We start from the raw sequence: 26,984 nt of genomic DNA on the forward strand, positions 1-26,984 counted from the left end.
AATAGTTTGCAAATATGGACACAGTAAGAAGAAAAATGCATATTGGATTATATTATCCTAAAATAGTACAATTTAAGCCTACTAATGCAATTTTGCTAGTCTTGTTTGGCAGTTGGAAAGCAACACGTGCTAGTAACTTTTCTGTTGATGTGAACAAAAACCTGAGTATAAAGAAATACACCTTTTAAAACCACTACTGTGTTTCTGTCCACTTTATTTGCAAGTTTAACAGGCTCTAGCACTGCCTTCAGCTTTGAAGAAAGATGGGATGTCTTGAACTTCAGGCTCATTCAGTTTTCAACCTTTTTTCTGTTTGTCAAGCAAATTCTTTATCTTGCTAAATCAATTAGTATCTCCTTTTATGCTGGTTAATGATTGCTTTAAAAAAGTAAGCTTAATTTTTATTCTTTGATTTTCCTATTTATGGCTCTAAGGCTCCTTCCCCCAGCCAGGTACTGTCACGAGTTTTAGTTATAGGTGCAGTCTGGCAGCAGGCACTAGAAACCCCTGCACAATCAGCTGGAAAGTGTGAGCCAGCAGGCGCCGACTGCACAGTCCCTTTACCATGTCCTGTGAAGCTGGTGAGCTGAGGTCATTGGAACACTGGGTTTCATAAATCACGTCATCACAAATCGGTATTCTTTGGAGTCTTGTACTATGGAACTGGTCAAACTTACACTTACTGTATTTAGAGTAGACTTAGCTATCCAACATAGTCCAGAAACATATTTAGCCACAGGTTCAGGTGGCTGGGCTTTCCTTGAAGCCTGTCTCAGAACACCTGACAATGTCAGTTTAAAATAATGATCTCAAGTGAGCTGATATTTTAGTCGAAGTAATTTTCAGGTAAAGAGTTTGAAACAAGCTGCTAGGGTCGACATAATGAGGAAACAATCTTTAAAATATAAATTATAGTTTTATATTTTGTACTGATTATATGAGAGCTTTTCCCCTGGCACTCCAGTGGCTGATGGCTGCTTTTTCAGCCTCATAAGCACTGAAGTCAAACATACGCTCCCCTTTCTAAAGGACAGAGGTAGACTAAGTGTTTTGCCCTAACATACATATTTAACCTCATATTAGATGCATCAAGATATGACTCAGAACTCTTAACTGCTCACTACCCTTTGCCACACATTTCATTAATGGGAAAAGGATTAAACATGAAACCTAAGAAATACAAAGGGTGTTAAGATACCAGCTACATACTGATTAAAACTACTCTCAGGGAACATGGTATGGGTTCCTATCTTCAATCTTGCTTAGAAAACATCCAAGAACAACAGTAGACTGTGTAAGAAACATGCATTTGACTTTACTTTAAAGTACAAAATTATTAAAAATACAGGCTTGTGGTGTTTCAGGTACCTAAACAGTAGTGAAGTGGATGCCATGGGTTTCTTACAGCCACAAACTTATTTTTTTTCTTTTTTCCCTGGGTCCTTTTGGGTGCTGCTGTTTTGCTTAAATTGGAACCTTCAACTTCTGTCTCACTTCACCGTGATGTTGATGATGCTGATGTCCTCATAGGGTTTGTCGGTTTTGGGATTTACTTTGACATTTGAGATTCTCTGAACAACTTCCATTCCCTTAGTCACCCGTCCAAACACACTGTGCTTGTTGTCTAGCCAAGGCTGTAGAAGCGTGGGAAGAGAAAAGTCATTAAAACAAAGGCATACACTCAATACAAGTGAAAAAGAAACTGAGCTAGAGTAAAAGTATCTAGGTATCTTTTACCTATGCAGGCTATTAAATCACAGTTATCTATGGTGTGCAAACTGCTCTTTTAACAGTTAAAAGCAAACAAAAGGGTGCAGCTTATGCATCTTCACCAATATGTAAGAAATCTTTTAGAGGATGAGTTTCAAGTACTACAGAGGACAAGTTCTAGCAATGCAGTAGCATTTCACAGCTTAAGTTTGTGTAAGCTGTGAAATTTATTATAACAGTTCTGTGATTAAGTGCTGTTTCAATGCTTCTATTTGATGCAGCATGTCCACAACCATGGAACAATCTTAGCAATAGCCAAGATTTACTCCAGTTTAAACCAGTCTGTTACATATTCCAAAAATATGAAACTGTAGAAGTGTCAGCCTTCTCTAGAATTTGATGACCCACACCTTTTCAAAAGGCCTCTTATGATCACGGCTGACAAAAGCACCTTTTGCAGGTGCTTCAGTAGAGTCAGTGCAGCCTACATTTCCACATGCAGCACTTATGCTATTTTGGAAATAAGTATTTGGACAGTAGTTTTCATCATTAGAATTATTTTTAATATACAGTTGACCTGTCTGGCCTTCAGTTAAGCTTTAATATTACTTACCGTGGGCACCACTGTTATAAAAAACTGAGATCCATTAGTATTTGGTCCTGCATTAGCCATACTGAGTGTATAAGGCCGGTCGTGTCGTAAAGTTGAATGAAACTCATCTTCAAATTCTCCTCCCCAAATACTTTCACCTCCCATTCCTGTCCCTGTGGGGTCACCCGTCTGAATCATGAAGCCCTGCACAGAAATTGAGTATGTTACCGCATCATCCTTAGAATAACTGAGCAAAAGACTGTGGTGACATTTAAATTCTACAAGGTGCTCCACAACTGCAAAACTGCTTCATGTTCATCAACAAAACACAAGTGCAAAAGAAGCAAATAAGGCACAGAGCCATGAGAATCTCTTTAAAGGGGAATCTGATAGTCATCAAAAATGAGATTACTCAGTAATCTCTGCTAGTGAGTCACAGAAACCTGAATAGCTCCATCTTGAGCAAACACCTGAATTGTAGCAACTTGACTCTGTTGCTGCAAAAATAAGTATCCTTACAGGGAATGTCCTTTCTGATGAGAAAGGTGTAAAATGCTCATGAAAGGAGGATTACCAAACTGATCTTTCCCTCAAGCTTCAGATTTTTTCCTACGCTGTCAGTTGCAGGACAACTATTAAGCAACTTTACTAAGTGATAGAGCTCTTCAGACTACAAAATTGTTCAGAAGTTGCAGGGAATTATACAACTATTTCAAAAATCCTCTGTACAAAAGGGAAATGAAAGTGTAACTTGTGGGTCAGTTCTAGCAACATTACATAAACCAACAAAAAATTAACTTTTTACAATTTACCTTGATAATACGGTGAAATATGTGTCCATTGTAATAACCATTTCTGCTGTGCACACAGAAATTTTCCACTGTTTTGGGGCACCTACAATCATGCAATAGAAAATACAGGCTACAATAAGTACATTAATACAGTAAGTATTGTATTGGGGCAAGCCTCTAAAGATTTCAGTGGAGACTGAGACCCTGTTGTACTGAGTCGTTTAGCAGGGCACTACCCTAATCTCTTTTCTACCCACCCTCCAGTTGTCACCATAACCTTTAGGGGCACGTAACTGTCTTTCAGCCTGCAGACCTCCTTCAAATACAGTTGAAATAATTCAATCCAAAGTAAAGAGAAAAAAAAAAATAAGCAAATGATGGGCAACTCAGGAAATACATTGTGAATTAGTGCCCGCTCACTGTTGCTTAGACCACTTTTTACTCTAATTTACTTCTACTTGTCATACTCGGGTAGCCTGCTCTGTTAAGAAACTGAGGAAACAAGGCCAGAGAAAAAGAGGGGAAAGAGAGCCATTCCTAGCTTGGCATGTATCTCTTTGATACCAATACTGGGGAACAGGGAGGTAAAGAAGAAACAGAGTAACAAAGACATACTCGACAGGAAAAAGCTTGGTGTGAATGTCTCCCATGCTTGTGTGGATAATGGCACTGTCCGAAACTCTCTTGGGACCTTCTGCCTGAGTGGCTGCCATGACCTCTTCTTTAGAAGGTTTCTCATTAAACACATCTCTGTCAGAATCTGCACTCTTAGTATCTTCTGGTTCACGTTTAGTAAACTGAAGAACAAAAACCCAGAATGTTACTGTTCGTTTTCTTTATCTTACACAGAGCTCTGCCCCTAAGACATCAGTGTGATGATTATTCAGCCTGCTAAATGCTCAAATAGATTTGAAATGTAGACAGAATCCACAGATCCTTGAATTAAGTGCATGATCAGCATTCCAGAGTCACAAATTCCAACACAATGATTTGTAAATCCAACTCACTTTTTCTAATATTTCAGAATCTTCTAGTTCAGGCCTGTGTTTTAGAAAGGGGTGGAGCATATCAATGTGTTCCATTATGTCCAAAGTGAACTAGCAGGGCTTTGGGCGTCATTGCCCAAATTATTCGTGAATAACTGGCTTTAATTGGTGTGAGATCAGGTCAGGATTTTTAAATGTTCCTATGTTAGATTCTTAAACCACACCAAAAGCCTCTGCTCTTCTCAAAGAGCTATAATTTAGACAACCAAAGGCATCAAAAAAAAAAAAAAAAAAGGCTTGAGCAAAATAGTAAAAGCAAAATTAGAGACTAAAGAGTCAATTTTTAGTTATTTCAAACTAAAAATTCTAGCATATAGCTGTAATTTAAGGAGATGCCTCTGAAAAAGTTACATTTGCAAATGTTCAATACAAAAAGCACTGCAAAGGCACAAGGGAAAAACTACAAAGCAATACACTATGAGAAAGCATCCATACAAGAATGGACTTATTTGAACAAAAACTACACACACACACACCATATAAAACCTGTTTTTTTTAAAAGCTGTGCAGATGACTGTTGGATCTGGCTGGATGTTCTGGAGAACAGGGTTGTCAGACGCCTTCATCTCTATAGTGATTGCAGCACGGTGCTTCTTTGCTACTCCTTGGAACAGAGCTAGTTGCATCACCCTGATGTTTTCTTGTTTGCCCAAGATACGAATACACCTAAAGTACAAGATGTCACAAGGTGTAACAACAACTACTTGTTTGTAACCCAGCCACAGTCTCCTCTCTGACTGCAAGAATTTGAATACAGTTTTCTAAAGCCTTCTTAAAAGGATTTTTACTATTTTCTTTTTTCTACAGATCATTTACAGTGCTTCTCTATTTGAACTTGCTGCGTCATGTACTAGTCAATCTCCTTTCCCTGTAAAAACACTCCATTGATCCACATGCCCATAATCTTAACCTATCTAGTTAGCTAGGAATTAATTGGTTATGTATTTTTAGTATCAAAGCCCTTTACATATTTCTCCTGTCTTTATTTTAAACCATCTCTTTAATAAATGTGAAATATCTTATTTGCAGTCTAATTTAAGGCTCTGAAAATGAGAAAAAAAATGGGGGGAGGAAGGAACATCCACATTCATAGCAAATGTCCAAGTTTTAAACATATTAGAAATTGGAATGAATACAGACTTTGAAACAAACATGCATTTCTAAATGTCTCACTGGAACTTACCTGTTAGTCTCTACATTTATGACCTTAATGCCCAACATTGTTCCATAGAGAACGAAGTGTCCAGTTTCATCAAAAACTATGTTAATCAATCTTACTGCATCCACTTTCTCCAGCTCACGCTCAACAGCCATGCGGCGCCCAAACTCCATGTCTGGTAATTGCTGTCTCATCTGCTGAAGTTCAGTAAACATCTACATACAAACAAACAATATATATATATACTTACAATACGAACATACTTTAAACTTTGGAGCCAACAAAGAACCTATACACATACTTAGGAAATACAGAATTCAAACAAGACTAATCAGATGTTAAAATGACCTGAAGATTTAAAATACAAAAAAAAGGGGAGGGGTTGGGGGGTTAATTGTATGTCACATAGTAGGCATATTGCAGTACTTAGACCTCAGACTACATAGCTATCTAATAAAATTATTCAAAGATCACAAATGTATGTATACATTATTATGATTTTATTTAATGAAGAGAAGCCTATCAATACAAAATATAAATTAAAAATAAAATCAAGAACTCAGTTTTGCAATACAGCTAATCTAAATTATTACGAATTAGTTTTTGATCAGAACAATGTAAACACAAAGGAAGAGGACAGGAAAACCTTTCTAGAAGAAAAACATAGCAATTAAGCTTAATTTTCAGAACAGATGATAATGTATGTGAATGTGTTGGTAAGTAAATTCAAATAAACAGATAAAAATCCCCCCAAAAAGAGAAGCAAGACTGAACTCACACTCAGAGATTCGTCAAAGACTCTCATGAGTTTCCCTGTCAAGAACCGGAAAATTCTAACTTTTCTGTCAGACCCAAGAGTGGCCATTTTCTTGCCATCAGGTGAAAAACTTATACTGGATGGGTAAGCCTTGCATTTAGCAAATTCATATAAATCAGTGTCCGTTTTATACTCCCAGTTCACATTCTTGGGAAATTTATATTCATGAGGAGTACCAGTCCAATACTCAATCATTCCAGATTTGTCAGAAGACACCACTACTTTGTAGACAGGGTTCAACCGTATCTGAGTAAGAGAGGATGAATGGAGTTTATCAAAAACATGAAGTGGCTGATTATTTCCTCGTCCATCATATATGAATATTTTTCCTGTGCTCTTCTCAGATGTGGCAACAGAAGAGATGGCATCTCCAGGGCAATATACCCATTCACATTGGCCAGGGCTGTAGCTGCAACAAAAGGTGGAAGGAAAAAGTGTACAGAGAAGTAAGAAGTACATCTATGGAGCTATTTGTCCCAGAAGAAAGGCATAAGCATTTACTGCTCTTAAAACGGGTTAAACATCCTATATTTCTCTGTTTTCTCTGTTAAACCAGGCAATCTCCAAACCAGTAGAGGTATTTTGAATAAGGCAACTTAGCAAAATCTGACCAGAAAATAAACTTTATTTAAAAATATAATTTCTTATCTCTTATGCAAAATAACCCCAAACATTTTATAATCTCTACAGTTTTTTTTCCAAGAACCAAGTCACTTACCCAAGCTTCAGCATGTTGATCATATCAAAGTTGATCACATCAAACACCTTCATTGCTTTGTCATCTCCAACTGAACAGAATAAAGCCCCCTCTGAGCTAACAGCAATACTCTCAATAACTCCTGTAAGAAAAAGTTAGTATATACTATTAAGACACTGGAAACAAACATCCTTCTTTTCAATATCCCACAGAAAAGGAAGACAGAGACATTAATTAAAAATATACAGAAGCCTACAGATGTTTCTCAGATGTCTCTTTACCATTTTTAAAATTCTAAGACCTACCTTAAAAAAAAACCCAACCAAACAAACAAAAACCCCAACACATACACACACTTTGTATTCTATCATTATTTGGAATTTGGAAGCAGATAAGTAAAGTTGTGTTAATCTTCTTTCTTGAATTAATCTTCTTTATTTATCCTGTTCGCTCATTTTTAAAAAGAAACTCTCCCTGTGTGCTAGACATTCTCCGAGAAGTAGGACAAAAAGCAATGCAAAGCATGTAGGGGATCCAGACAAAGAGACTCATCAAGTTTTGTTCCCACCCCATCCCTTTTGCAGTTTGGAGCAGGATGGAACAGGAAAGAGGAAGGAAGGAAGGAACCCAGATGTATATCACTTCATCCCTGACAGCAACAAGTACATCCTTGAACTCCTCTTGGTTTGGATTTGCACTGTGCAGCCTGTTCAAAACACTAGGGGGGGAAGCATTCCTTTATAAATGAAAAGGTAATTTCTCACCTAGATGGCTACGAAAATGCTTAACAAACTCGATCCCTTCTTCTATTTTTTTCCAGAACTTTACATGCCCGTCATGACTGGCTGTTATGATAAAATCTGTCCTGCAAATGCAAAAGAAAAAAAAATAAATTCACATATAATGCACTTCCACACTACTGTTGGGCAGTAATTTGGATTAAGATAGTACAATTAACACTGTGAAGAAAAGGAACTTAAAACTAATTACTCTGACAGTTGTCTAAATAGGCACTCTCAGTTCTGAAAAAGCAAACATATTTTAATGTTAATAACTCTCACCTAATCCATAAAAGATAAATAGCTTGAATTTAAGAAATATTAATTTTAATATATCTAAATATTTTAGTATTGATCTGCTACTCTCTAGGTTTGGTTTGACAGTAGTTTACCAAAAATATATCTCTTAAAGGTATGAGAAAAGAAAAGCTATTTCTTCAATTGGTGCAGTTCTGCTGAATCACAGTTTATTATTTGCATAGCCAATTTCTTTATTTCTGTACATAATGGCAATAAGGATTTTCAAAACACATTTTAGTCCATCTAGTCATCTTCTTGGTAAGCCCTTTCTTTTATATTTAGTTTTCAAAACCTTAAAATGCCACCTCAGAACACAATAACTTTCTATTATTGCACTTCTTCAACTTCCCCTCATACACAAGAGCATATTACTGACAATAATATACTGTGAAAAACAAGAGACTTACTTAGTACATGCTACGTGGGTTATGACATCTCTGTGCATGTAACTGCGTTCATACATTGAAGCACTTGGAAGATTTTCAAGATAGACATGTTCAAATTCAAGGACTGAACAGAACAAAAAGAAAAATCAGAAAATTTTGTGTTCATAAAGATACACCTAGCTTCCTTTATCCATTGCCCTGGAATCAGCACTAGAATTCTGTCCTAACATAACACAGGGGATTCCCATGTGGTTTGATGCTCAGGTGGATGATGCTCTAGGCTTATGGCAGACAAAGCCATCCAGACTCTGCTTTCTGCAAAGAGACCCCCTTCTAAAGCAACCCTTGTCTTGGCTTCCTGAATGTGCAAAAAGCATCTTAAAAATATGAATATGTAAAGCTTGTGAGCAGGGGGGTTGGACTCGATGACCTCTGAGGTCCCTTCCAACCTTCGGCATTCTATGATTCTATGATTATTATGGGTACCACTCCTTCCTTAATAAAGCTACTAGAAGGCACAGATCATTTGACCTGGGAAATTTTTATGTTCACTATTATTTAAAGCTAATCTTTCATGAAATAATCTGGAAACATTATGTCCCTCTTGTCAGAGGATGTTTTTAATGGTACTTTAACGGCACTTTTACCCAGATCACCTACTACCTCACGGCTCAACTTCCCACTATACATACACTGACATGTCATCCTATGGACTGTTCAGGTCCTGGGAGAAAGGGCATCATCAACATTTCTTTTCCTCTCCCCCTCAGCCCGAACTGGGTCATCGTTATGAGATCCACAGCCCCACTCTGGAGTTACAACCCAACTACAAGCACTGGCACCTGCCCCTTTGCCCTGTTGTATTTCTTAACCCGGAGTGGTGCCAGGTTCGGGACGCGCTTGTCCGACCCATCCCAGGCTCGTTACGTGTCAAACACGGCCCGGGGGCTCCCGCAGCCAGGCCGGCCCCACTCGGCGGCGGCGCAGCCCGCAGGGGCGGCCCAGGGCCCTGCGCCGCCTCCTTACCTCTCCGCTTCTTGGCCTGCGCTGCCTCCGCGGGCAGGGGCCCGACCCAGCGCTCCTCGTCCTCCCCTTCGGCCTCGGCCGCCGCCTCGGGCCCGGTCTCGGCCTCGCCGCCTCCGCCCGCTCCCGCACCATCGCGCTGCTTCCTCTTGCGCTCCGGCTCCGCCGCCTCCATGCTGCCGCGCGTCACTTCACCGCGACGCCCCCCTGCGCGGCGCCCGGCAGTGACGCCACCCCGGCGGCGGCGCGGCGCAGCCAGTGAGCGCGCAGCGCGCGCAGACTTGGACGCCGCCGCGCCGGGCAGCGGAGCGCCGCGGGGCTGCCATGGTAACGGCGGGGGCGGGGGGAGAAGCGCCCCGAGAGCCCCCGCGGGAGCCCGGGCCGCCATTAGGGCCCGTCCCGTCCCGTCCCGTCCCGTCCCGTCCCGTCCCGTCCCTCTCCTCCGCACCCTGCCCTCCCCTTCGCCTTTTGTTCTTCCCCAGCGTTTCTCTTCTCAGGCCCGCCCTGCTCTCCTTTCTTGTCTCTGGGTTCCCGCCGTGTTCTGCGCTGAGTTTGAACCTAACTTAAACATAGCTTGCCACTTCCCTCGGTTAGAGGTCTCTCTTGCGCGGTCTCTTACGGCTCTGGCAGATTAATTAATTGTCACTGACACACATTGTTATGCAGGTGCCCCTTACTCACGGGGTAAAGGTGAGAGATTGAAAGTGTGAAACAAAACGTCTTTTTCTGTTATGAAAAAAAATGATATGAGGAGAAATTAGGGTGGGGAAGGGTAAATACCCCCTTGTGTACCCCGAGGAGGGAGCAGGAAGGGTTGTACACACGGGTGTACACGTGCGGGTGTGCGTTGCAGCTTGGTTTCTAATAGGGGGCTTTCCTGTCTGGGGCTTTCGTGAGGTGAAAGAAACGGCATCGGAGGGCGGAAGGGAGCAGGAGCTCTGCCCCAAGGGAGCAGGAGCTCTGCCCGTCTTGGACGTTCCCGTGTCTCCGGCTCAGCCGCCTGGGCCCCACTGAGCCGCAGAGCCACCAAGGCCGGCCCGAGCCAGGGCCCCCCGGGCCTCCTGCCAGGGTGACAGCCGCCCTGTCACCCCGCGCCCGCTGGCCCCCCGCGCCCATTTTCGCTCTGAAACACAACTTCACGTCTTATCCCAAGCGTGCCTGGCTTTTGTTAGCCTGCTGTGGGGGGCTTTGCTGGAGGCATGTCCGAGTCCTGATAAATTACGTGAGCTGGTTCTCTTTTCACGGCGTGGAGGCGTTCCAAAGCTCCTAGGAAGATAATGGGTTTTCCTTTGCAAAAACTGTTCTCGTCAGACCTTATCAGATCATGGCATCCAGAATTTTTTTTTTAGTGTTCTGTTTTTAATTATTGATGCAACAAATTTGCCAGGAAAACTTATTAAAATTATTGCTACCTCTCAATTCCCTGGATTATTTCCTAAGATACATTACTATTTTTTGTTAGCCACTCTGCAGCATCATACTTGAACTCCAAGAAGTATTTCTTTTTTTGTATGTATTTGTTCGTATATCTTTCTAGACTTTTTTTTTGTTAGTGTTGTTTTGAGAAAGAACAAACAGTTGACTTGGGATTTCTGCATCATCAAGATGGCAAAGTTGTCATTAGATCTTTATCTTCTTTTTATCTCAAGCTATTTGAGAGTTTTGATGATACGTTTAAGTATTCCTAAAGGCTTTGTGAATCTCTTATATTTAGGAAATTCCCATTGATTGCTTTACCTTTAATTTTTTTCCTTTTAAAGGTGGCCTTTTGGCCCTTTTTCCTGTTAGTTGCTATTTTTTTTCTAAATGTATTTTTCCTTGACCCAACAGCTACTCAAACTTTTAAATTTTATTTGTGATTTTTTTTTCCACTTGGCTCTCCAAACTGGTGCCCATCTTCATTTAACAGCTGCGTATGATTCAGGTTCTCTTGTTTTCTTTTTGCTTGTTTTTGTTTTCTCTTATTAACCTCCCATGTGGTTGAATTTAAGATCTTTTAACATTTATTAGTCATAAAGTATAGAAATGTATGAAAGTATAGAAAAGTAACTAAGCAGAAGAGCTTTGCAGGTATATAGAAGAAGAATATTTTTGTAGATGTGTACTACTACTTCATGGTTTCTTTAAGAAAGTTATTGGAAAACAACAACAACAACAAAACATACAAATGCAGATCATCCATAGCAGTCTTAAACATAAGACTGTGATTCAGGTGAAGAAAAAAAAATCAAATTTGACTTAAGTAATAGGGGTAGATGATTTTACTAATTAGATGATTTTACTGGATGATTGGGTGCTGCCTAGAATTACAGAAGAATTAATTAAAAACTTCACGGATTCAAAGGGTCTGTTTGATATTTGCCTTAAAATAGTAGATACGATTCAGTATTTTGTTTATAAGTATTGTAAATTTTTGTGGTAAAAGTTCTATTTGTTTGATAATAGGCTGAAAAATTACCAGAACAGATGCCAGACCACCAGCCTTCACCTGCAGAAATTGTCAATGAATCAATGTCTCGGGTAGATGCCAAAGAAGAACTCTTGGATGAATGTGAGAGTATTTGGAAGCAGATGGAAGAGGTATGGCAATTACGAGTAGTAGACTAGAGTTGTAGATTTTTCTCCATATTGTGTGTTTCATCTCCCCCTATTCCCGGCTTCCTCATCATACTTGTCCCTGGCCTCCATTCCCCCAAATCCTTACGCCCCACAGTAACAAAGGAAAAAAAGCCTTCAAAGGCCCGGGACATAAATATTGGCAGCCTTGCAATGTCAGTCTTTATTTACAGTATGCTGGTATTACGATTTCATTGGATCTTAAGTTAACAGAGAGCATGTACCAAAACTACAGAAAATATAAGCAACTGTTGTTAGTGCTGTGCTACTTTTACTCTCTTTAGCCTTATACGAAGTGGAAGACAACTGCTGTTTAAGGTCACAAATACTTGTGACCTTAAACAAATAAGAGACAGAGGAGAAGAATGGGAAAAGGAAGAGGCTGGAAAGGGTGTTTGCATGCTCTCATACAAACCAACAGTTGGGCCCTCAAGGGTAAAGGTATCACTTGACATGTGGTCCAGTGTGCTTGTAATAACTGGAGAAAGTTCTTTTTTATTTATTTTTTTTAAGTAAAGCAAAATCCTTGGGAAGATTAGCTGTGAGAGAATAGTATGCATTCATGAGATTACTCTGAATCTGATGAAAACACATGTTCTAAATTATGCTTTGAGAACCTTACTTGCTACAGTTTATGTTGTGTTTTGCACTACACTTGCTTGAATTCTGTATTGTAGATACAAGGCATTAAAAATATAAGAAATAAAAATTAAAAATATGTCAAAACTTAAAGCAGATTAAAGCAAAGCATTACAGAGATTGAAGGCCTGAAATACTTTTTATATATATATATATATATATATATTTCAAAAACAGCTAAGATGTTGATCTTAGGTTCAGGTAATCTGAACAATTAGAAGTGTTATTAAGAAGTTTGTGCTACATATATTCTAACATTGTAGCAGGAAATATAGCATAGAGTGCACACATCCATATGTATACATGTAAAAATAAGGAATATATATTCCTATTTGTTAAGTGTGTATATATATATATTTTATAATGTATCATATAACCTTATTTATATTGCATATGCACTAAACATGCCTTTGCATGTGCCTGTGTATGCACACAGGTGCATACATTAAAAAATTTTTTTTTCCAAGTTTCCTTCCAAGTTCGGTGTCTGTCTTTTTGTAAATCTTTCCCCTGTAAGTTGCTTTTTTCTTTTTTTTTCTTCCCCCTGAAATCATACTTCCATTCTTGTTAGCTGCTGCTTTTGTACTTTTCAACAGGTTCCATCTTTTCACTATAGTATAATTTCAAAATATTACTTTGCTTGGAACAAAACTAATTCCTCCCAACACCTCCCTTCCTCTTTCCCCTCTCTCCCTACCTCGTAAATAATTTTTAACCATTTTGTCTCTCTCTTACAGAAGACATAGTAAACATGTTTTCTGTTTTGTTTTCTTTGTTTCCTACCAAGTGTCAAAGCAAACTAACACTTCTAGGAACAGAAACACTGCCAGAATCAGATGCCAAGGTAAGGCAATGTTTTCTTTTTACTCCCTGCAAAATCTTTTCTGTAAGGAACCGATGTGTTTTGAAAAGAAGTGAATTGAATTATCTTTATTTAGTCTTCAAAGCAGTCAGCTTTAATCTTATTAGCTTTGGTTTATTCAGAAGTATGTTATTGCCAGGCAAATGCTGAGAAGTTGCTGAGTTTACATACAGCAAAAAGGTTACGTGCAGTCTAACCATGAAGCCTGACAAATAACTAACACCAGGAGCAAAGCAAAGGGGGGTCTAACTTCTAATAGCCATTTGGAACAACTCCTAGTCAGCATATATGTAGTTTGTGAAACTGTATATAAGTATCTATAATTTTACTCTGAAACTTCTTTTTTGGAGATGACTATACTGCTGGTCCCTATTGGTAGATATCATTAGAAAACTATACTTGAATTAGAAATAAATTGAGCAACACTCACCACATAAATTTGAACTCCTAGATCCCTCGAATTTTTGAGAACATGCAAAAAGACACTGTTGTCTCTTCTGTAATTGGGTATAATTTCTAAATATGAACATGTAAAATAAAACTTATATGTGTACTCTGGAATATGAAGCATATAAACAATTAAACATTTTAAGCACACTGATAGAGTAGATTTACCCTGTTTGACTGAATCATTAACAGAATTGCACATGTATATCAAGTATTGTCACTGCTTTTAGTAGCTCGTCTTCTGTTTGCCTGATATTATAGAGGAAATGAAGGAGAAAAAAAATCAGCTGTGAAGGCTTCTGATTTAGACCCTTTTTGGTGGTGGGGAGGGAAGAAGAATGAATAAGTCTTTATAAATTCTTTGAAGGATTACATGGTGTATTGGAATTAGTTGTTCTTTTGCTCTTTGCAATATAAAGCTAATAAATTATTTTTTTATCCCATTCTATCTCATTAAATGCTGATATAACTCAGCACACTTCAAAGGATATTTTTTTTCTTGTTATTCAGCTCTCCTTGTTAATGATGCGAGTGAAAGCTTTAACAGCAGAGTATAATCTATGGCAAAAAAGAAGTCCTGAAAGTAAGTGTTCTTTTGTTTGTCTGTTTTAATATTTATTAAAGCCTAAAAATTTATGAGTATACCCTACATTTACAAAGTGTCTTTCATCTAGGCATCTTAGACTGTACATATATTTAATATTTACTCTTATTATTGTGCAGTAAGTACTTTAAAACAAAATTAAATACTATTATATAATAGGTTATATTCCTTTCTGGTTGTTACGCCATGTTCTTTCAGCACCACAGTCCTCAAAGTGAATTATCCTATGATTCTGGACGAATTACTGCATAATTCCTAAAGGGAAAATAAGTGTTAGCAATTCTCCAAAATCTTTTTGTCCTAAATCACAAAAAAATGCATTATGCTGTTACTTTTCTTCAGGTTTTTCTTTTCTGTGATTTTTTTTTTTTTCTTTTCCATCCATGCGACTTCCTTTTTAGGATAGGATTACCTTGGAAAATATTGCCTTTCTGTTGTTTCCTAAGAGTCCAGTGTACTTTTATTTCTTTCAAGTGCTACTAATGAGGTACTAGCTGAAACTTTCAAGTAAACCTTTAGTGGTAAACCTGCTAAGTGTAGTAAAATGTCTAGATTGGTTTTAGCGGGGTGCAGAGATTCCAAGTCAAGAAAAGGTTATAAAAGATATAGCATATTTTAACCACACAGGAATTCAGACGGCTTCTTCATCCTGAGAAATAAAAACATTCAGAATTGAAATGCACATAATGTGATCTTTCATAGGTGTTCTATCTGGAAACTCTTAAATCAGTTTACAATGAACTACCATTAGTTTTCTTCTAGCATTCAATTTTATGTCTACTGCCAAGGACCCTTTGGAATCTTTCAACATGGTAAAATTTATTGGTATAAGTTTATTATCTGTGTATCCATACATTGACCAAGCAGAATGTTTTTGTTCCAGAATCTTGTCCTTTTTGGCATTTCCAAAGTGATAGGAATGCGACATAGGCAGAAAATTGAGATTTCCAGTATTTCTTAACTTGGCCAAATTGGAATGCATTCTCAGAGGAATGTTAAAGCTGCTTCTCCAGCTTCTGTCAAAACTTGTGTATGTGCTGCATATCGTATAATCAAATAATAGGAGTTGAAAAAAATGTAAATATTTCTTTCTTAGAAATAGCTATTGCTGCTTTGTCCAAATAAATCTCTGCTTTCATGGTTCACATGCTCTGTTAGCCAGTGGTCAGCCTCAAATGCTTCTTAGTGGTGTGTTGACCAAAAGTATGAAATTGAAAATACTGTTTGACTTCTGTTTCTAAATAAACTGCTGACTTACAAAGCTTCAGATGAATCAAAAGTACTTAGAGTTTTTATCTGGGTAAAATAACTTCAGATGTTGCGTTTTATTGCTAAAATATGTAATCTTTTAAACTTTAAGCTATTTGCTTAAAATATTCTTGGGGCATACCCATTTTTATTGGCTTACTGAATTGCTTGGCTCTAGCATTCTGATTTGTTACCAGGTAATAAGATTTATTATTAGAAATCTTAATTTTATGCTGGATAAATGACCTGTGCATAGTATGATATGAACAATTTATCATTTTGCAGTCAAAGTTTTACCTTTATTGTAAGTTCTCTTTTTTGGCTACTTTTCTGAAGGGAGGAAAACGAGGTGCCTTCAAGAATTTGTATAAAATTATAGTGGTTATATGAAAATGGAGAGACTGCTGGGCTTACATTCTCTGTGTTGACTTTACATCTTGGCTTTTTATCTATCTATTGTTTATTTTGAAGGAGGAGTTACTTAACTGAAAACTGTCTGAATGAACATAAATAGAAATAGTAGGAATATTAGTTTCATACAATTTACTTAGGGTATGAATGTCAGGCTGTCTTGCTACTTTGGCTTCTGTTTTTAGTAATGGCCGGTACAATTCTTGTAAATGAGGGTCTGTCAGCATTTCCATTTTAAACATTGTTTTCAGAGGTTATACCTTGGCAGTTCTAAATGTCACTGGGCACAATCTTGGCAAATAGGCTTAAATCCACAATGCAAATAATATTTATTTTTGCAAAGATTTTACTTTCCTCTCTTGTTCTTTCTCAATTTCTGATACTATTTATGTAGCTCTAGAACTGCCAGATCAGCTAAAAAACCTTTTTTTTTTTTTTTTTTTTTTTTTTTTTATCAAGCATTTGGCTACTAAAAATAGGATTTAACTTTTACCTTGCAGAATAAAAAAGTGGAAGCAACCATTTTTAATAAAACTTTATACAACAGTTGTGGTCTCCCTTTAACTTCTGTTTTCCTTCACAAAATGTAAATATTCTGCCAAATTCCTCTTATTTTAACATGGATTTTCTGTATAAAGATATGTAGAGTAGTAGTTCTTGTATTCTCAACATCTGGTATTATTTTGCCTAGTAATTGTACTATGTTTCAGTAGACTATTTTTTGTGACATTTATTTGCTTTTTGCTGTTTACATTTGCAAATGTAATGAATCATAACTGCAAAAGCTTCAGATGATAATAGATACAGCAGCCTGTGTACTTTGCAGTTGTGGCTGCCATAAATCATAGTGATGTCTCAGTATGATTTGCACTGGCTCTTCACTGACTTAAGCCTTAGTGAAGGCATCAGCTCTGGTCCTGGGATCCAGCCACTGAAGAGGCTGCCCTGACACCTGTATTATAATATGTTAATAATAGTTCTAGTTAATTGCAATAAAAGCCTATCAATGAGTTTGATCTTGCATATATAGAATATCAATGTCATGAAAAAAATCTTGTTCTAATAATTGCACTGACCACTACCTCACATAGTGCTTAAACACAAGGTGATTTAGGAACACTCGAATGTTGTGGTTAAAAATTAGAGATAGTAATTTTTTTTAACTAAAAGAGGTTTTACTCTGACATGTAACAATACATTTAGAGTTCAAATTTCACAATTTTTCATCTTCAAACAAACACTTATTCCTATTAAAACCATTCATTTAAGGTTTCTCAAAGTTGGTAGCAATTTAAAACTGCTCTAAAATTACTTTGTCAAAAATGGTACTTTTACTGTTTTTCGGAAATATTTAATACTTAATGTGAAGTTTAAGGATTTTCCTTTTTGTTAAAAGGAAAGTTTTCATCACCAATTGCTTTTGTTAAATTTAGATTTTTGAAGCCCAACCTTGGATAAAAATATCCCCGTGATATTAAAATTTAAATCTGTTATAGCAGCTTTCATTCTCTTAAGAGAGTGATCCAAATGCTTCACTTTTTCTGAAGTCATGCATTTATGAAAATTGACATCGATTTCAAAATTTGTTGAGAAATGATTGGAGTCTATTGAAGTCTATTGTCCTCAGCAAATCACTTCTTCCAAAAGTCCATGAGCTACGTTCTGCCGGAAGCATTCTGCAGAAATACCACCACATGCTTAAACAGCACAGTTTTTTTTTGTTGTTTGTTTGTTTTCAGTACTGCTATTTTCCAGGGGAGATAGTATATTAGCCTAACTGTGTCTTTCATCTCCTCATGTATAGGTGTTCTTGTGAATAGGAAGGATGGTAATTGGTTGAATCTGTTTTTTTTCTTAGAATAGTTTTCAAGCAGTGGAGAGCACCGGAGTGCTGAAACCCAGGGTGTTCACTTGGTCTCTGTCTTTTAGCAACAAGTAACCCACAGACACACCCCAAAACAGCTCTCTTTTTAGCACCCTGCATTTTCATGTTTGTAATATGTAATGTACTTTTGTTATAAAGGAAGTCTCAAGTAAAAAGGTCAACAGCAGCCATGGGCTATGTTAGGAAGAGCATCTGCAGCAGGTCAAGGGAGGCGATAGCACTGGTGAGACACATCTGAACTGCTGTGTCCTGTCGTTGGCTCCCCGCTACAGGAGGAACATGCGTGTGCTGGAGCAAGTCCAGCGAAGGGCCAGGAAGAGGATTAAGTGACTGGAGAATCTGTCAAATGAGCAAGGACTTAGTAAATGAGAATTCTTTGGAAAGAAGAAAGCTCGGAAGAGGATTTTATCAAAGTACATAAATACCTGGTGGGAAAGTGTTAGGAAGACAGAGAGTTAGAGTCCAGGAGAGACTGACCAGACCAGAGAGTGATACTCAAAATCCGACTGGACAAGGTCCTCAGCAGCCTACTCCAGGTCACTATGCTTTAAGCAGATTTTGGTTGGACTAGGTCATCTTCAGAGGTCCATTCCAACCCTAACTAGACTGCACTTTTGGGAAATTCTGTGAAAAATAGATTTGAAAACATTTGCAAAATGTTGGCATCTGGACTATAGAAATGTAGCCACATTTTCCTCATCAAGTAAGTTTTAATATTACTATGAAATAGTATGAGTCTGCAATGAAAAAATGCTTTACATCAGGCTACAGCAAAAAATGTTGTAATAGCACTTAACCTTCTCAGTGTTCTCTAATTATTGATGAACCTGTTTTTATAGTGTTTTTTGTTTGCTTGTTTTTGTTGGTTTCCCTCTTCCAGTGATAATGTTGATAGAATCCTTTCCATTAAAAAAATGGATGCAGTTAATATTTCAGTGCTACATACCTGAGCTAGCTGACATACAAAAAATAACCCAGAAACTGTAGCTCAGTATTTTCAATCTTATTTATTTTACTGTATAGTGGTAGTAGAGTTGCCATAAACACAACACCATGAAATATGTTTAAACTGCTTCTGATAACCAAATTAGTTTTTAGGAGCTGAATGCATGTAGCATTCTTGTTTTTCAATATAAACAAATCTGTTATGCAATGCAAAAAACACCATTTTTTTTCCCCCCCCAGTAATTTCTACCAATCCAGATGTACTGGTAGCCTTAGGAAAAGAAGAGGTAAGTCAAATCTGTCTTATGCTAATGAATAATAACTTTTTAAATTATTTTTTGGAGAAGCCAAAAAGAAGTATATACAATTGTTACATTTTGTTACATTTCCTATTACTGTTACATTTTCCTATTACTTCTCCTGCTAGAGGATACTGCTAAAATATTGTGCTTGCTTCTTTTAAGCATTGTATTTTTTTCTCCGAAATTATATTGTAATTACTGAAGTATCCTAGCTGTAATGAATATTCTTTTTAAGCAGAAGTTTTTCTGTATTGTATTCCATGTTTTATATAAAATAACGTAACATTATATGTTGCACAGAACAGTCAGTATTCTTAATCCTAAATCTCTGTGGGAATTGTGTGCAAACATTTTGTTGAGGTCTTTCAGATGTGAAAGAAGGGGCAAATCAAGAACATATTAGCAGTAGCATTACATTGTATTAGTTGAACGTGGATATGTAATCCAAGCTGAAAATATTCTTGTGGCAATTGTGTTGAAACAGTCATATGTAGGCCAATAAAGGAAGAAACATTAAGATTAGGAGCTATTTAAAAATTATCATTCTTCACTTAGCTTTTTTATTTGTTTCTAGCAACTTTCTGCCCTAGCTCTCTAGGGAACAAAACAGGTGCTAAAAGTCATTGCTAACGAAGTGATTGGCTACTTTCTTTCATCTGAGTGAGCTATGGTGGCATATTTGGTCTGCTGTCCCATTTTGTGGCTTAATGTGCTAAGGTTTCCAATTTTTTTTCCCAATATTGCATGTATAAAAACACATTTGTTTCTGTAAAACATCTTCAGAATTTTTATTTAGTTGAGCAAAATATAAAGCAGGAGGAGCAATGGAACTAAATATTCCCAAAGCCCCCAGCTCATTGGAGTGTGCCTTGCTTGTTGAAGGGCTGTAGCTACTAGGATGATAGGCACAGCCCAGGGAGGGCCACTTGCCCTATGGACAGCTTTTGGCTGCAATAGTCTCAGTATTTCTCCCTCTTTACTCTCCGCCTGTCTTCATACGTCGTGATGGCCACTTAATTCATGAGTGCAGTCAGCCTTTCCTTGCAGCATCTTTCATTCTGGAGAGCCTTTTTCTCTTGTGGTTTTTTTTTTTTTTTTTTTGTATGTACTAAAGGTTTTTCTCCTCAGTGGTTCATCAGCTTAGAAGACCAGTCCATGTGAGTGCCCTCAAGTCAACCTCAGCTAAAATGAGCTAGATTGTTTAAAGGACCAGTTGGGGACAGTAACATCTAAATGTTAAATTACAGTGTTATTCTATAGCAATATTTTCTGAGGAAATTACAGATAATTTTTGCTATTTAAACCTGACTTCACATATGAGATAAAGATATGACCTTACATAGAACAAGTGCTAGTGACTTAGTTATCTGTAAACCATAGGTTCATTTTTCTTTTTTTTATAGTTGCAGAAAGTAAAGAATGATCTTGAAATGGTGCTGTCAACAGTTCAGTCAAAGAACAAAAAACTGAGAGAAGATCTGAAAAGGTAGTACAATAATTAAGTTTTATAAATGCTTTTAACAATTTTTTTGTGAAGTATTGTTTTGCTTGTCCAGGAAACTCTCTTTTCTATTTCCTACTTTTCATGTTTCAAAGGGAACAACAGTGGCATGATGAGCAGCTACAGATAGTAGATGTTCTTAGTGGAATTGAAGAGGAGATGAAAAATCAAGTTGTACAGTTTTCTGAGAAAAGGTATTTATTTAGGATTGGGTTTTTCCTGTTGAAGAATTTAAATATTGAAAGGAGAAAATAAGTAGTCAAAATCTTAAAAACTTGTTTGCTAAAATAAATCAGATAACTCTAACATATATTTGAAATGTACAAAATACTTTTTTTTTTTAACTGACTTTTAATATTATTTTATTGACTTTAATGTTCTATTGGTATATTTTCACTATTACATTGAACACTAGAGCATTTCAAGAACTGAAAAATAAAATGCTGAAACTAAGGACATATAAGGAAGAACTCTTGAATGCTTTGGGTGAGTTCCTAGAAGAGCATTTTCCTCTTCCAGAAGAAGATGGAAGTGCTAAAAAAAAGAAAAAGGTAAGATCTTTCTTTAGGAAAGAGCAATATATGTTTATATTTTTATAGAAAGAGTAGATAGATATAGTACTTTTTTTAAAGTTACAGACCTAGAAAATTTCAGTTATATTTTGAAATAAAAGTATATCCTTTTTAATTGATTTTTTTCAAGTTTGTTTATATTATTTGAGGCTGTACCTAGCTGAATATTTTTCTTTTTAATGCACATATCCTTTACCCAATAAGATGCATAGCAAGGTATTGTATTTCTTATTGGACTACAAGTTGTGCCAAATTTAGAAATGGTGAGCATTTTACTCCAAATTGTTCCACTTTTTTTTTTTTTTTCTCCCTTCTCCAGGGCTAGTCAAATGGATTCGTATTTTCCTTGGCAAAGAAAATTTTAATTGTCTAACAATATTTTTGGAACAATAATAAGGACAAGTGTTTATAATTAGAGTGTAATTTAAAATGTTAACCATCAGTTTCCTGCTCAGGCAAACTGGGCCAGAAATTATCCTGAAACTTTAGGGAAAATAGGCAGCCAGGGAGTATTTTGCATAATAAATTCTAACTGCAGTAAAAATAAATCTTTCACCATTACTATTTAAAGGAATAGTTACCAAAAAGCTACAGAAAAGGTAGGATTTGATTTGGCTTTCAGATACGCTTAAGAACACAGGATTAAAAGGATATCTTGAATCCAATTCCCTATTATTGAAGACAGCCACTTAATATAATTTCTTTAATACTGCGATTGAGCTTCATTAAAAATCTAATTATTTTTTGTTACAACTGTTCCTCTTATAGTTCTAGGTCCTTTGTACTCTTCTATACTGCTATCTTCTACTCTAGGTCCCTTTTGTAAACTCTGCTGTAGATGGTGACTGAGATAAGTTATATTGCATATGCAATCGTAGCCCAAAAATACTTCTTTGGTGAGGATTATCTTATATGTAAGTTCCTTGAAGCAGGAATACTGAACCCACTACTGAACTAGTTAAGAAATAATATTTTAGGTTGGGGAAATAGAGTAGCCAAGATTACAAAGTGTCTTCACACCTGCTTCATGGAGCTCTTGCAGCTTCTTAGCATAGTCTCTACTTCCTCAGTCTGATACCAAGGTAAGGACACAAGGATGCACAGTTGTGATTTGTACAGGGAGATCTCCTTGTAGCAAGCCGCGTGTCCTCCTTGTAGCTGTCTGAAGTTGAGAGTACGCAGAACTTCTGTGGTGGAACGGAGGAGCTGGCCTTGACCTTTCATGAATTCTTATTTATTGTCTTGCTTTCTTGTCTGTTCCAGAATCAGAGCTTGTGAAAGGTGCTGCCCATCTGTTAATGTCTAAGGGCTTGGGTCAAAACATGCAACGGCAGTACTGAGTAAACAGCCAGCAGAGCTGCATTATCTCTTATATTTTGTTGAGTGTGAAGTGGATAGGGAAAACTGATAAAAAATGAGAAAAATCTATGTGCCATGCAACAGCAGTTTTCTGGCCTTGTTGCCAAAGGAATTCACATCAATTTAGAGGAGAATAACTTGATTTGCTTGCCATAAATGGAAACAAGTCTAATGCATCCCTGTAAATGATATTTTATTTAGGACTTTTTAAACTCCATGATTCTATTTCTTAAAGTGAATAGTAGCAACAAACAAATACTTTAACTCATAAGAAAATAATAAGGCACAGTGAACAGAAGTCTTAATCTATGAGGGTAATTTGGAGCTCATTGCAATATTTTCTCTAAGTTTGAGGAAAAACTTTGTTATTTTCTTAAATAATATTCACAGAATGTTTTCTATTGTACTTTATAAACATATACTTTTTAAATGTAGATCTGTGTAGATGTACTGTATTCAATTAAGATAAACCTTAATTTTGCATTTAAAGCTTGATATGAACTGATGGATGACTGACATAAGTTATAACAATATTTGTACCACGACTAAACATATGAGTAAATTTCATCAGCTGTATACTGTGCAATGGGGTGATTGTTTTGCTTTGTCTGCTAGGATTCTTCCTGAGTGTTTATTTTTGTTTTTCTAACCTGGTGGTATGGGGGGTTGTCTTGGCAGAACTCTTCCGAAGAGCCAGCAGTAGAACTGATAACACTGCATGAAATTTTAGAGGTAAGATGGTTTTGTTACATAGAGGTTTGTGAGATCTTGTAGTACTCGCATCTGACCACAATATATAAATAAGAATATGTGATTTACAGTTAAAATAGTTAATAAAAAGTATTCAGAAATGTTATATCATACTTTAATATTAATTTCTGTCAAACAAAAATCCAAGTTTTACAAGAATCTTGACAATAGTTTAGCTAACCAATTTTCAAATTGAGTTAGAGAGTGATTATCTCTTATTTCATAAACATTCTGTAAACTCTATTTTTCTCTATTTTTTGGTTAATAACTGAAAAAAAAAGCTCTATGAGTCTTAGCGGCTCGTATTAGGAGAGACAAATGCTGTGGTTTAAAAGTTTTAAAAAGGTTTAAAAGAGGAAACAGAAACAAGAAATGTTTAGATTCAGACTATGTTTTGTACTGTTTTGGTGCAAGTATTTCTGAAATGTCATATAACAGTGGTTTTAGGAGGCCCATTTAATGTGCAGTCTCTTCAATTAAATGGAATTCTTTTGCTTTATATGAGGAGAATAAACAAATGTATTTCTACAGAATTTTCAACAATGCCAAAATGAATTAGTGGGTATATTTAATCCTGTTATAAATTAGAATTTTGATTTGCATAATGTAATTCTGAGGAAGTCAATTAAAAAAAATCTTAGAGTAGCACTGGAATAAAATTTTCCCTTCCTCTTCTATCCCTATCCTTCAAATATCTGAAAGGATCTGTCTGTAAGACAGTCTTGTAAAACACCCTCTTTTTTCCTTTTTTTTTTTTTTTTCTCTTTTTTTTCCTTTTTTTTTTTTTTCCCTCTCGGGGAAAATTTGATGAATAACAACATTCTGGTGTTAAGATGCAAAGATCCGGTCACTATGACATTGTTGTGCTTTAGTTTAAAGTCCAGACAGTGAATCTGTACTTACATCATCAAATTCATTTTACATGCCTCAAGAATCTCAGCGTGCCTATTAATGCCAAATTAGGCAGAGCTGGAAAACAGATCAGAATATAAAATAGCTGATTCCCTATAGAAATAAAATTTTAAAGCTTTCTTAATACTTCAGAAATGCCTTTCATATTTTTCTGATAATATTAATCTCCTCCAAAATACAAACATATCCAAATAAAGTCTGATTTCCATTTGGAAGAACAAACTAGTTCCAGAAATTCAGACTTATTTTTAATTTTAACTGTCTTGGCCTAAACTATGAATGTCCCTTATCTTTGTTTTACATGGCTTTTCTTTTCTTTTGTTGAACATCTTGGTTCTAGTTTCAAGTGCCTGCGAAATTTCAAAACTGTTCTCTTAGATACAGATAATAGTTTCTTAAAGAGACAAACACAACCTCGTTTCTGTATTAAAGGTACAGATTTAGGCTTTACTGTTGTTTAAATCTAATTCATATCCAAAATTAAAAGCACTGGATGTATTCCTAACCATGTTTACTTAATTCTTGTGTGTTTCCTTTCTTAAATAAGGCAGGCATCATACATTTTAATAAATATACTTTCACCAGCTGGGTGTATGCATTTATATTTAGGGATATTGGTATCTTCATTAAATTCATGTAAGATACTACAATGAGCAATGTATTCCTTTTTCATGCGAACCATATTTTTTATTATACCATCTTTTATTCTAGAAATGGGCTGTGTTTTATTTACAAATGCAATAATTAGCTTGAAAAGTATTCCTGAGACACTGTGAATTTAGAGAAATTGTTTAAGATTTGAAACAATGTATAGAATAGAAATGTATTTAAATAACTGTTAGTTGTAAAGACTATTTTGGAACACAGATGTAAAAAAAAAAAAAAAAAAAAAAAACCCACAAAGTAATGTATTGGAATAAATATTAAGAATTGGACCGAATGAGCACAAAAGAAATAAACTGGAACAATTCTTCAGAATGTTTGAAAGAGCAGCACAAGGGCAACCTTTTATGAATGTAGAAATGAGTGAAAAAAACAGTAAGTTTGGGAATGAGGATTTTGATTTTTTTTTTCTTTAGCAATAAGAAGGCAGGCATAATATTTTGTACATGCTGAAACTGGGAGAGCTGGGACATTTAGGAGCTCTGAGTAGGAAGATTTAGTATCCAAGATGAATGGAGACCATCATAGATGGGTAGGATTTTATCATCTGTAGATATCTGTGGTATTTCTCATGATCAATATCATGAGAGCATAAATATGGTCTTTAAGAACAGGAAAACAAGACAGATATATACCTTTAATTCCATTTACTGTATTTACTTGAGAAAGGAAGGAGAGGTAAGGAGAATTGGTGTAGCATGGTTGTCATACCAAAACAAGAAGTCATACACACCTGCCACTTAGGAGGCAAGCAGAAGATTGTGAAGAAGCAGTGATCCTGTAAACTGTGATAGCCATGTTCAGCTTCTCATAGGTGTAAAGTTGTTCAAGATAGCTTCAGTAAGGGAAAAATGCAGAGATATCGAAGATATCTTTCTTAGTACTTGTAACTCTATATTAACAGACTCAACACTAAATTAGGATTTATTGCCTTCATGTTCAAATTATGTTCAGATTCCAGCATTTACATGGATACACTATCTAAAATCCATTCAGAACTTTTGATAGATGTTGAAGAACTTAGTCTGAGTAGAGGGAGAATTCTAGTTTTAATCTTTACATCAGAAAATATGTGGGGGGCTTGATTGAAAGTTTTTCTACCTTTTACTTCTCCCTTGAACAGATCTTGCATTTCCCTGTGGTCTTATATTTCTTCTTGTATTGCTTATTACAATTCTGCCTGCAAATGTTATTAAAGGAGATCAAACTCGAGCTGTTCTGTTCACATTCTAAATCTCATGCTTTTGGTCTTCCAGATTCTTATTAACAAATTAATGAGTACACCACATGAACCCTATTTAACCATCAGTGACTCGTTTTGGCCACCTTATATTGAGCTGCTTCTACGATATGGAATTGCACTGAGACATCCAGAAGATCCAAACAGGATTCGCTTAGAAGCCTTTCATCAATAGAGGAAATTTCATGTACTTTAAAGCAAAATATGAGCGCTTTTACTTGCTGTGAAGATGTGCTTATGCTTATTGAAACTTTTTTCATGTTAGCAACCTCTGCATGTTGGATAGTTTTTTGGTTTTTTTTTTGAATAAAAACATACATTTGGTAAGAATGTGAAATATGAAAAAGACAATTTTCAATTTCAGTTGCTCATCATAGCTACAGTTGTTTATCAGTTTTCTTGCAAGTGATGCCAAGATTTTTTTCAACTGCTTAAATGCAGCTGCAAAATTGCAGATTTTGCAGATGCATATTGAGATAATAGACAAAATAAAGTCTAACAGTCCTTTTGATTTTTAAAGATTGTATTTTACATGTGACACTTTTCTTGACTATTCATTTCCTAAATGTGTTAACTCATCTCAATTTCATTTAGTATTTTGTTGTGCTCAGAGTCAAAATTCCTCCAAATGAGGCTTTGGAGACATTTAGAACTCCTCGGTGAGAACTTCGTTTAGAACCCCATCTTCAATAGCATGTTGTTTTTCAGAGGCTTTGCAAGCATTCAGA

The 26,984-nt window shown here is 36.3% G+C and overlaps 2 protein-coding genes across 3 annotated transcripts; one reads left to right on the forward strand and one right to left on the reverse strand.

The window, feature by feature from the left end:
- Positions 1 to 1,297: 1,297 nt before the first annotated feature.
- Positions 1,298 to 9,386, reverse strand: PPWD1 (peptidylprolyl isomerase domain and WD repeat containing 1). Its single transcript, XM_026038441.1, has 11 exons — positions 9,304 to 9,386; positions 8,299 to 8,401; positions 7,577 to 7,677; positions 6,834 to 6,954; positions 6,077 to 6,524; positions 5,323 to 5,513; positions 4,616 to 4,805; positions 3,709 to 3,890; positions 3,115 to 3,196; positions 2,324 to 2,506; positions 1,298 to 1,634 (listed from the first exon to the last, which is right to left on the reverse strand). The coding sequence occupies exons 2-11, from the start codon at positions 8,352 to 8,354 to the stop codon at positions 1,491 to 1,493; spliced, it is 1,698 nt and encodes a 565-aa protein (XP_025894226.1). The 5' UTR covers positions 8,355 to 8,401; positions 9,304 to 9,386; the 3' UTR covers positions 1,298 to 1,490.
- A 227-nt stretch (positions 9,387 to 9,613) lies between these two features.
- CENPK (centromere protein K) lies at positions 9,614 to 26,696 on the forward strand. Of its 2 annotated transcripts, none has more exons than XM_026036836.1 (10): positions 9,614 to 9,627; positions 11,746 to 11,880; positions 13,343 to 13,399; positions 14,375 to 14,447; positions 19,198 to 19,244; positions 20,663 to 20,745; positions 20,856 to 20,954; positions 21,176 to 21,311; positions 23,370 to 23,423; positions 26,273 to 26,696. In XM_026036836.1, exons 1-10 carry the CDS (start codon positions 9,625 to 9,627, stop codon positions 26,429 to 26,431), a joined length of 846 nt encoding a protein of 281 aa, XP_025892621.1. In that variant the 5' UTR covers positions 9,614 to 9,624; the 3' UTR covers positions 26,432 to 26,696. The 2 variants fall into 2 exon arrangements, with proteins under 2 accessions (XP_025892621.1, XP_025892613.1); XM_026036828.1 differs by lacking the exon at positions 9,614 to 9,627 and adding an exon at positions 9,824 to 9,990.
- The last annotated feature ends 288 nt before the right edge of the window (positions 26,697 to 26,984 follow it).

This window comes from Nothoprocta perdicaria, unplaced genomic scaffold (genome assembly GCF_003342845.1).
Source record: "Nothoprocta perdicaria isolate Ctin4 unplaced genomic scaffold, notPer1 scaffold_1, whole genome shotgun sequence".
Taxonomy (NCBI): Eukaryota; Metazoa; Chordata; class Aves; order Tinamiformes; family Tinamidae; genus Nothoprocta; species Nothoprocta perdicaria.

Coding starts and splice junctions, on each gene's coding strand:
- PPWD1 (XM_026038441.1), bottom strand. CDS start 8,354: ATGTATGAACGCAGTTACATGCACAGAGATGTCATAACCCACGTAGCA. Junction 7,678..8,298: donor ACCCACGTAGCATGTACTAA/GTAAGTCTCTTG, acceptor TTGCATTTGCAG/GACAGATTTTATCATAACAG. Junction 2,507..3,114: donor TATTTCACCGTATTATCAAG/GTAAATTGTAAA, acceptor ATTTCTGTGCAG/GGCTTCATGATTCAGACGGG.
- CENPK (XM_026036828.1), top strand. CDS start 9,961: ATGCAGGTGCCCCTTACTCACGGGGTAAAG. Junction 9,991..11,745: donor CCCTTACTCACGGGGTAAAG/GTGAGAGATTGA, acceptor GTTTGATAATAG/GCTGAAAAATTACCAGAACA. Junction 13,400..14,374: donor TGCCAGAATCAGATGCCAAG/GTAAGGCAATGT, acceptor CTTGTTATTCAG/CTCTCCTTGTTAATGATGCG.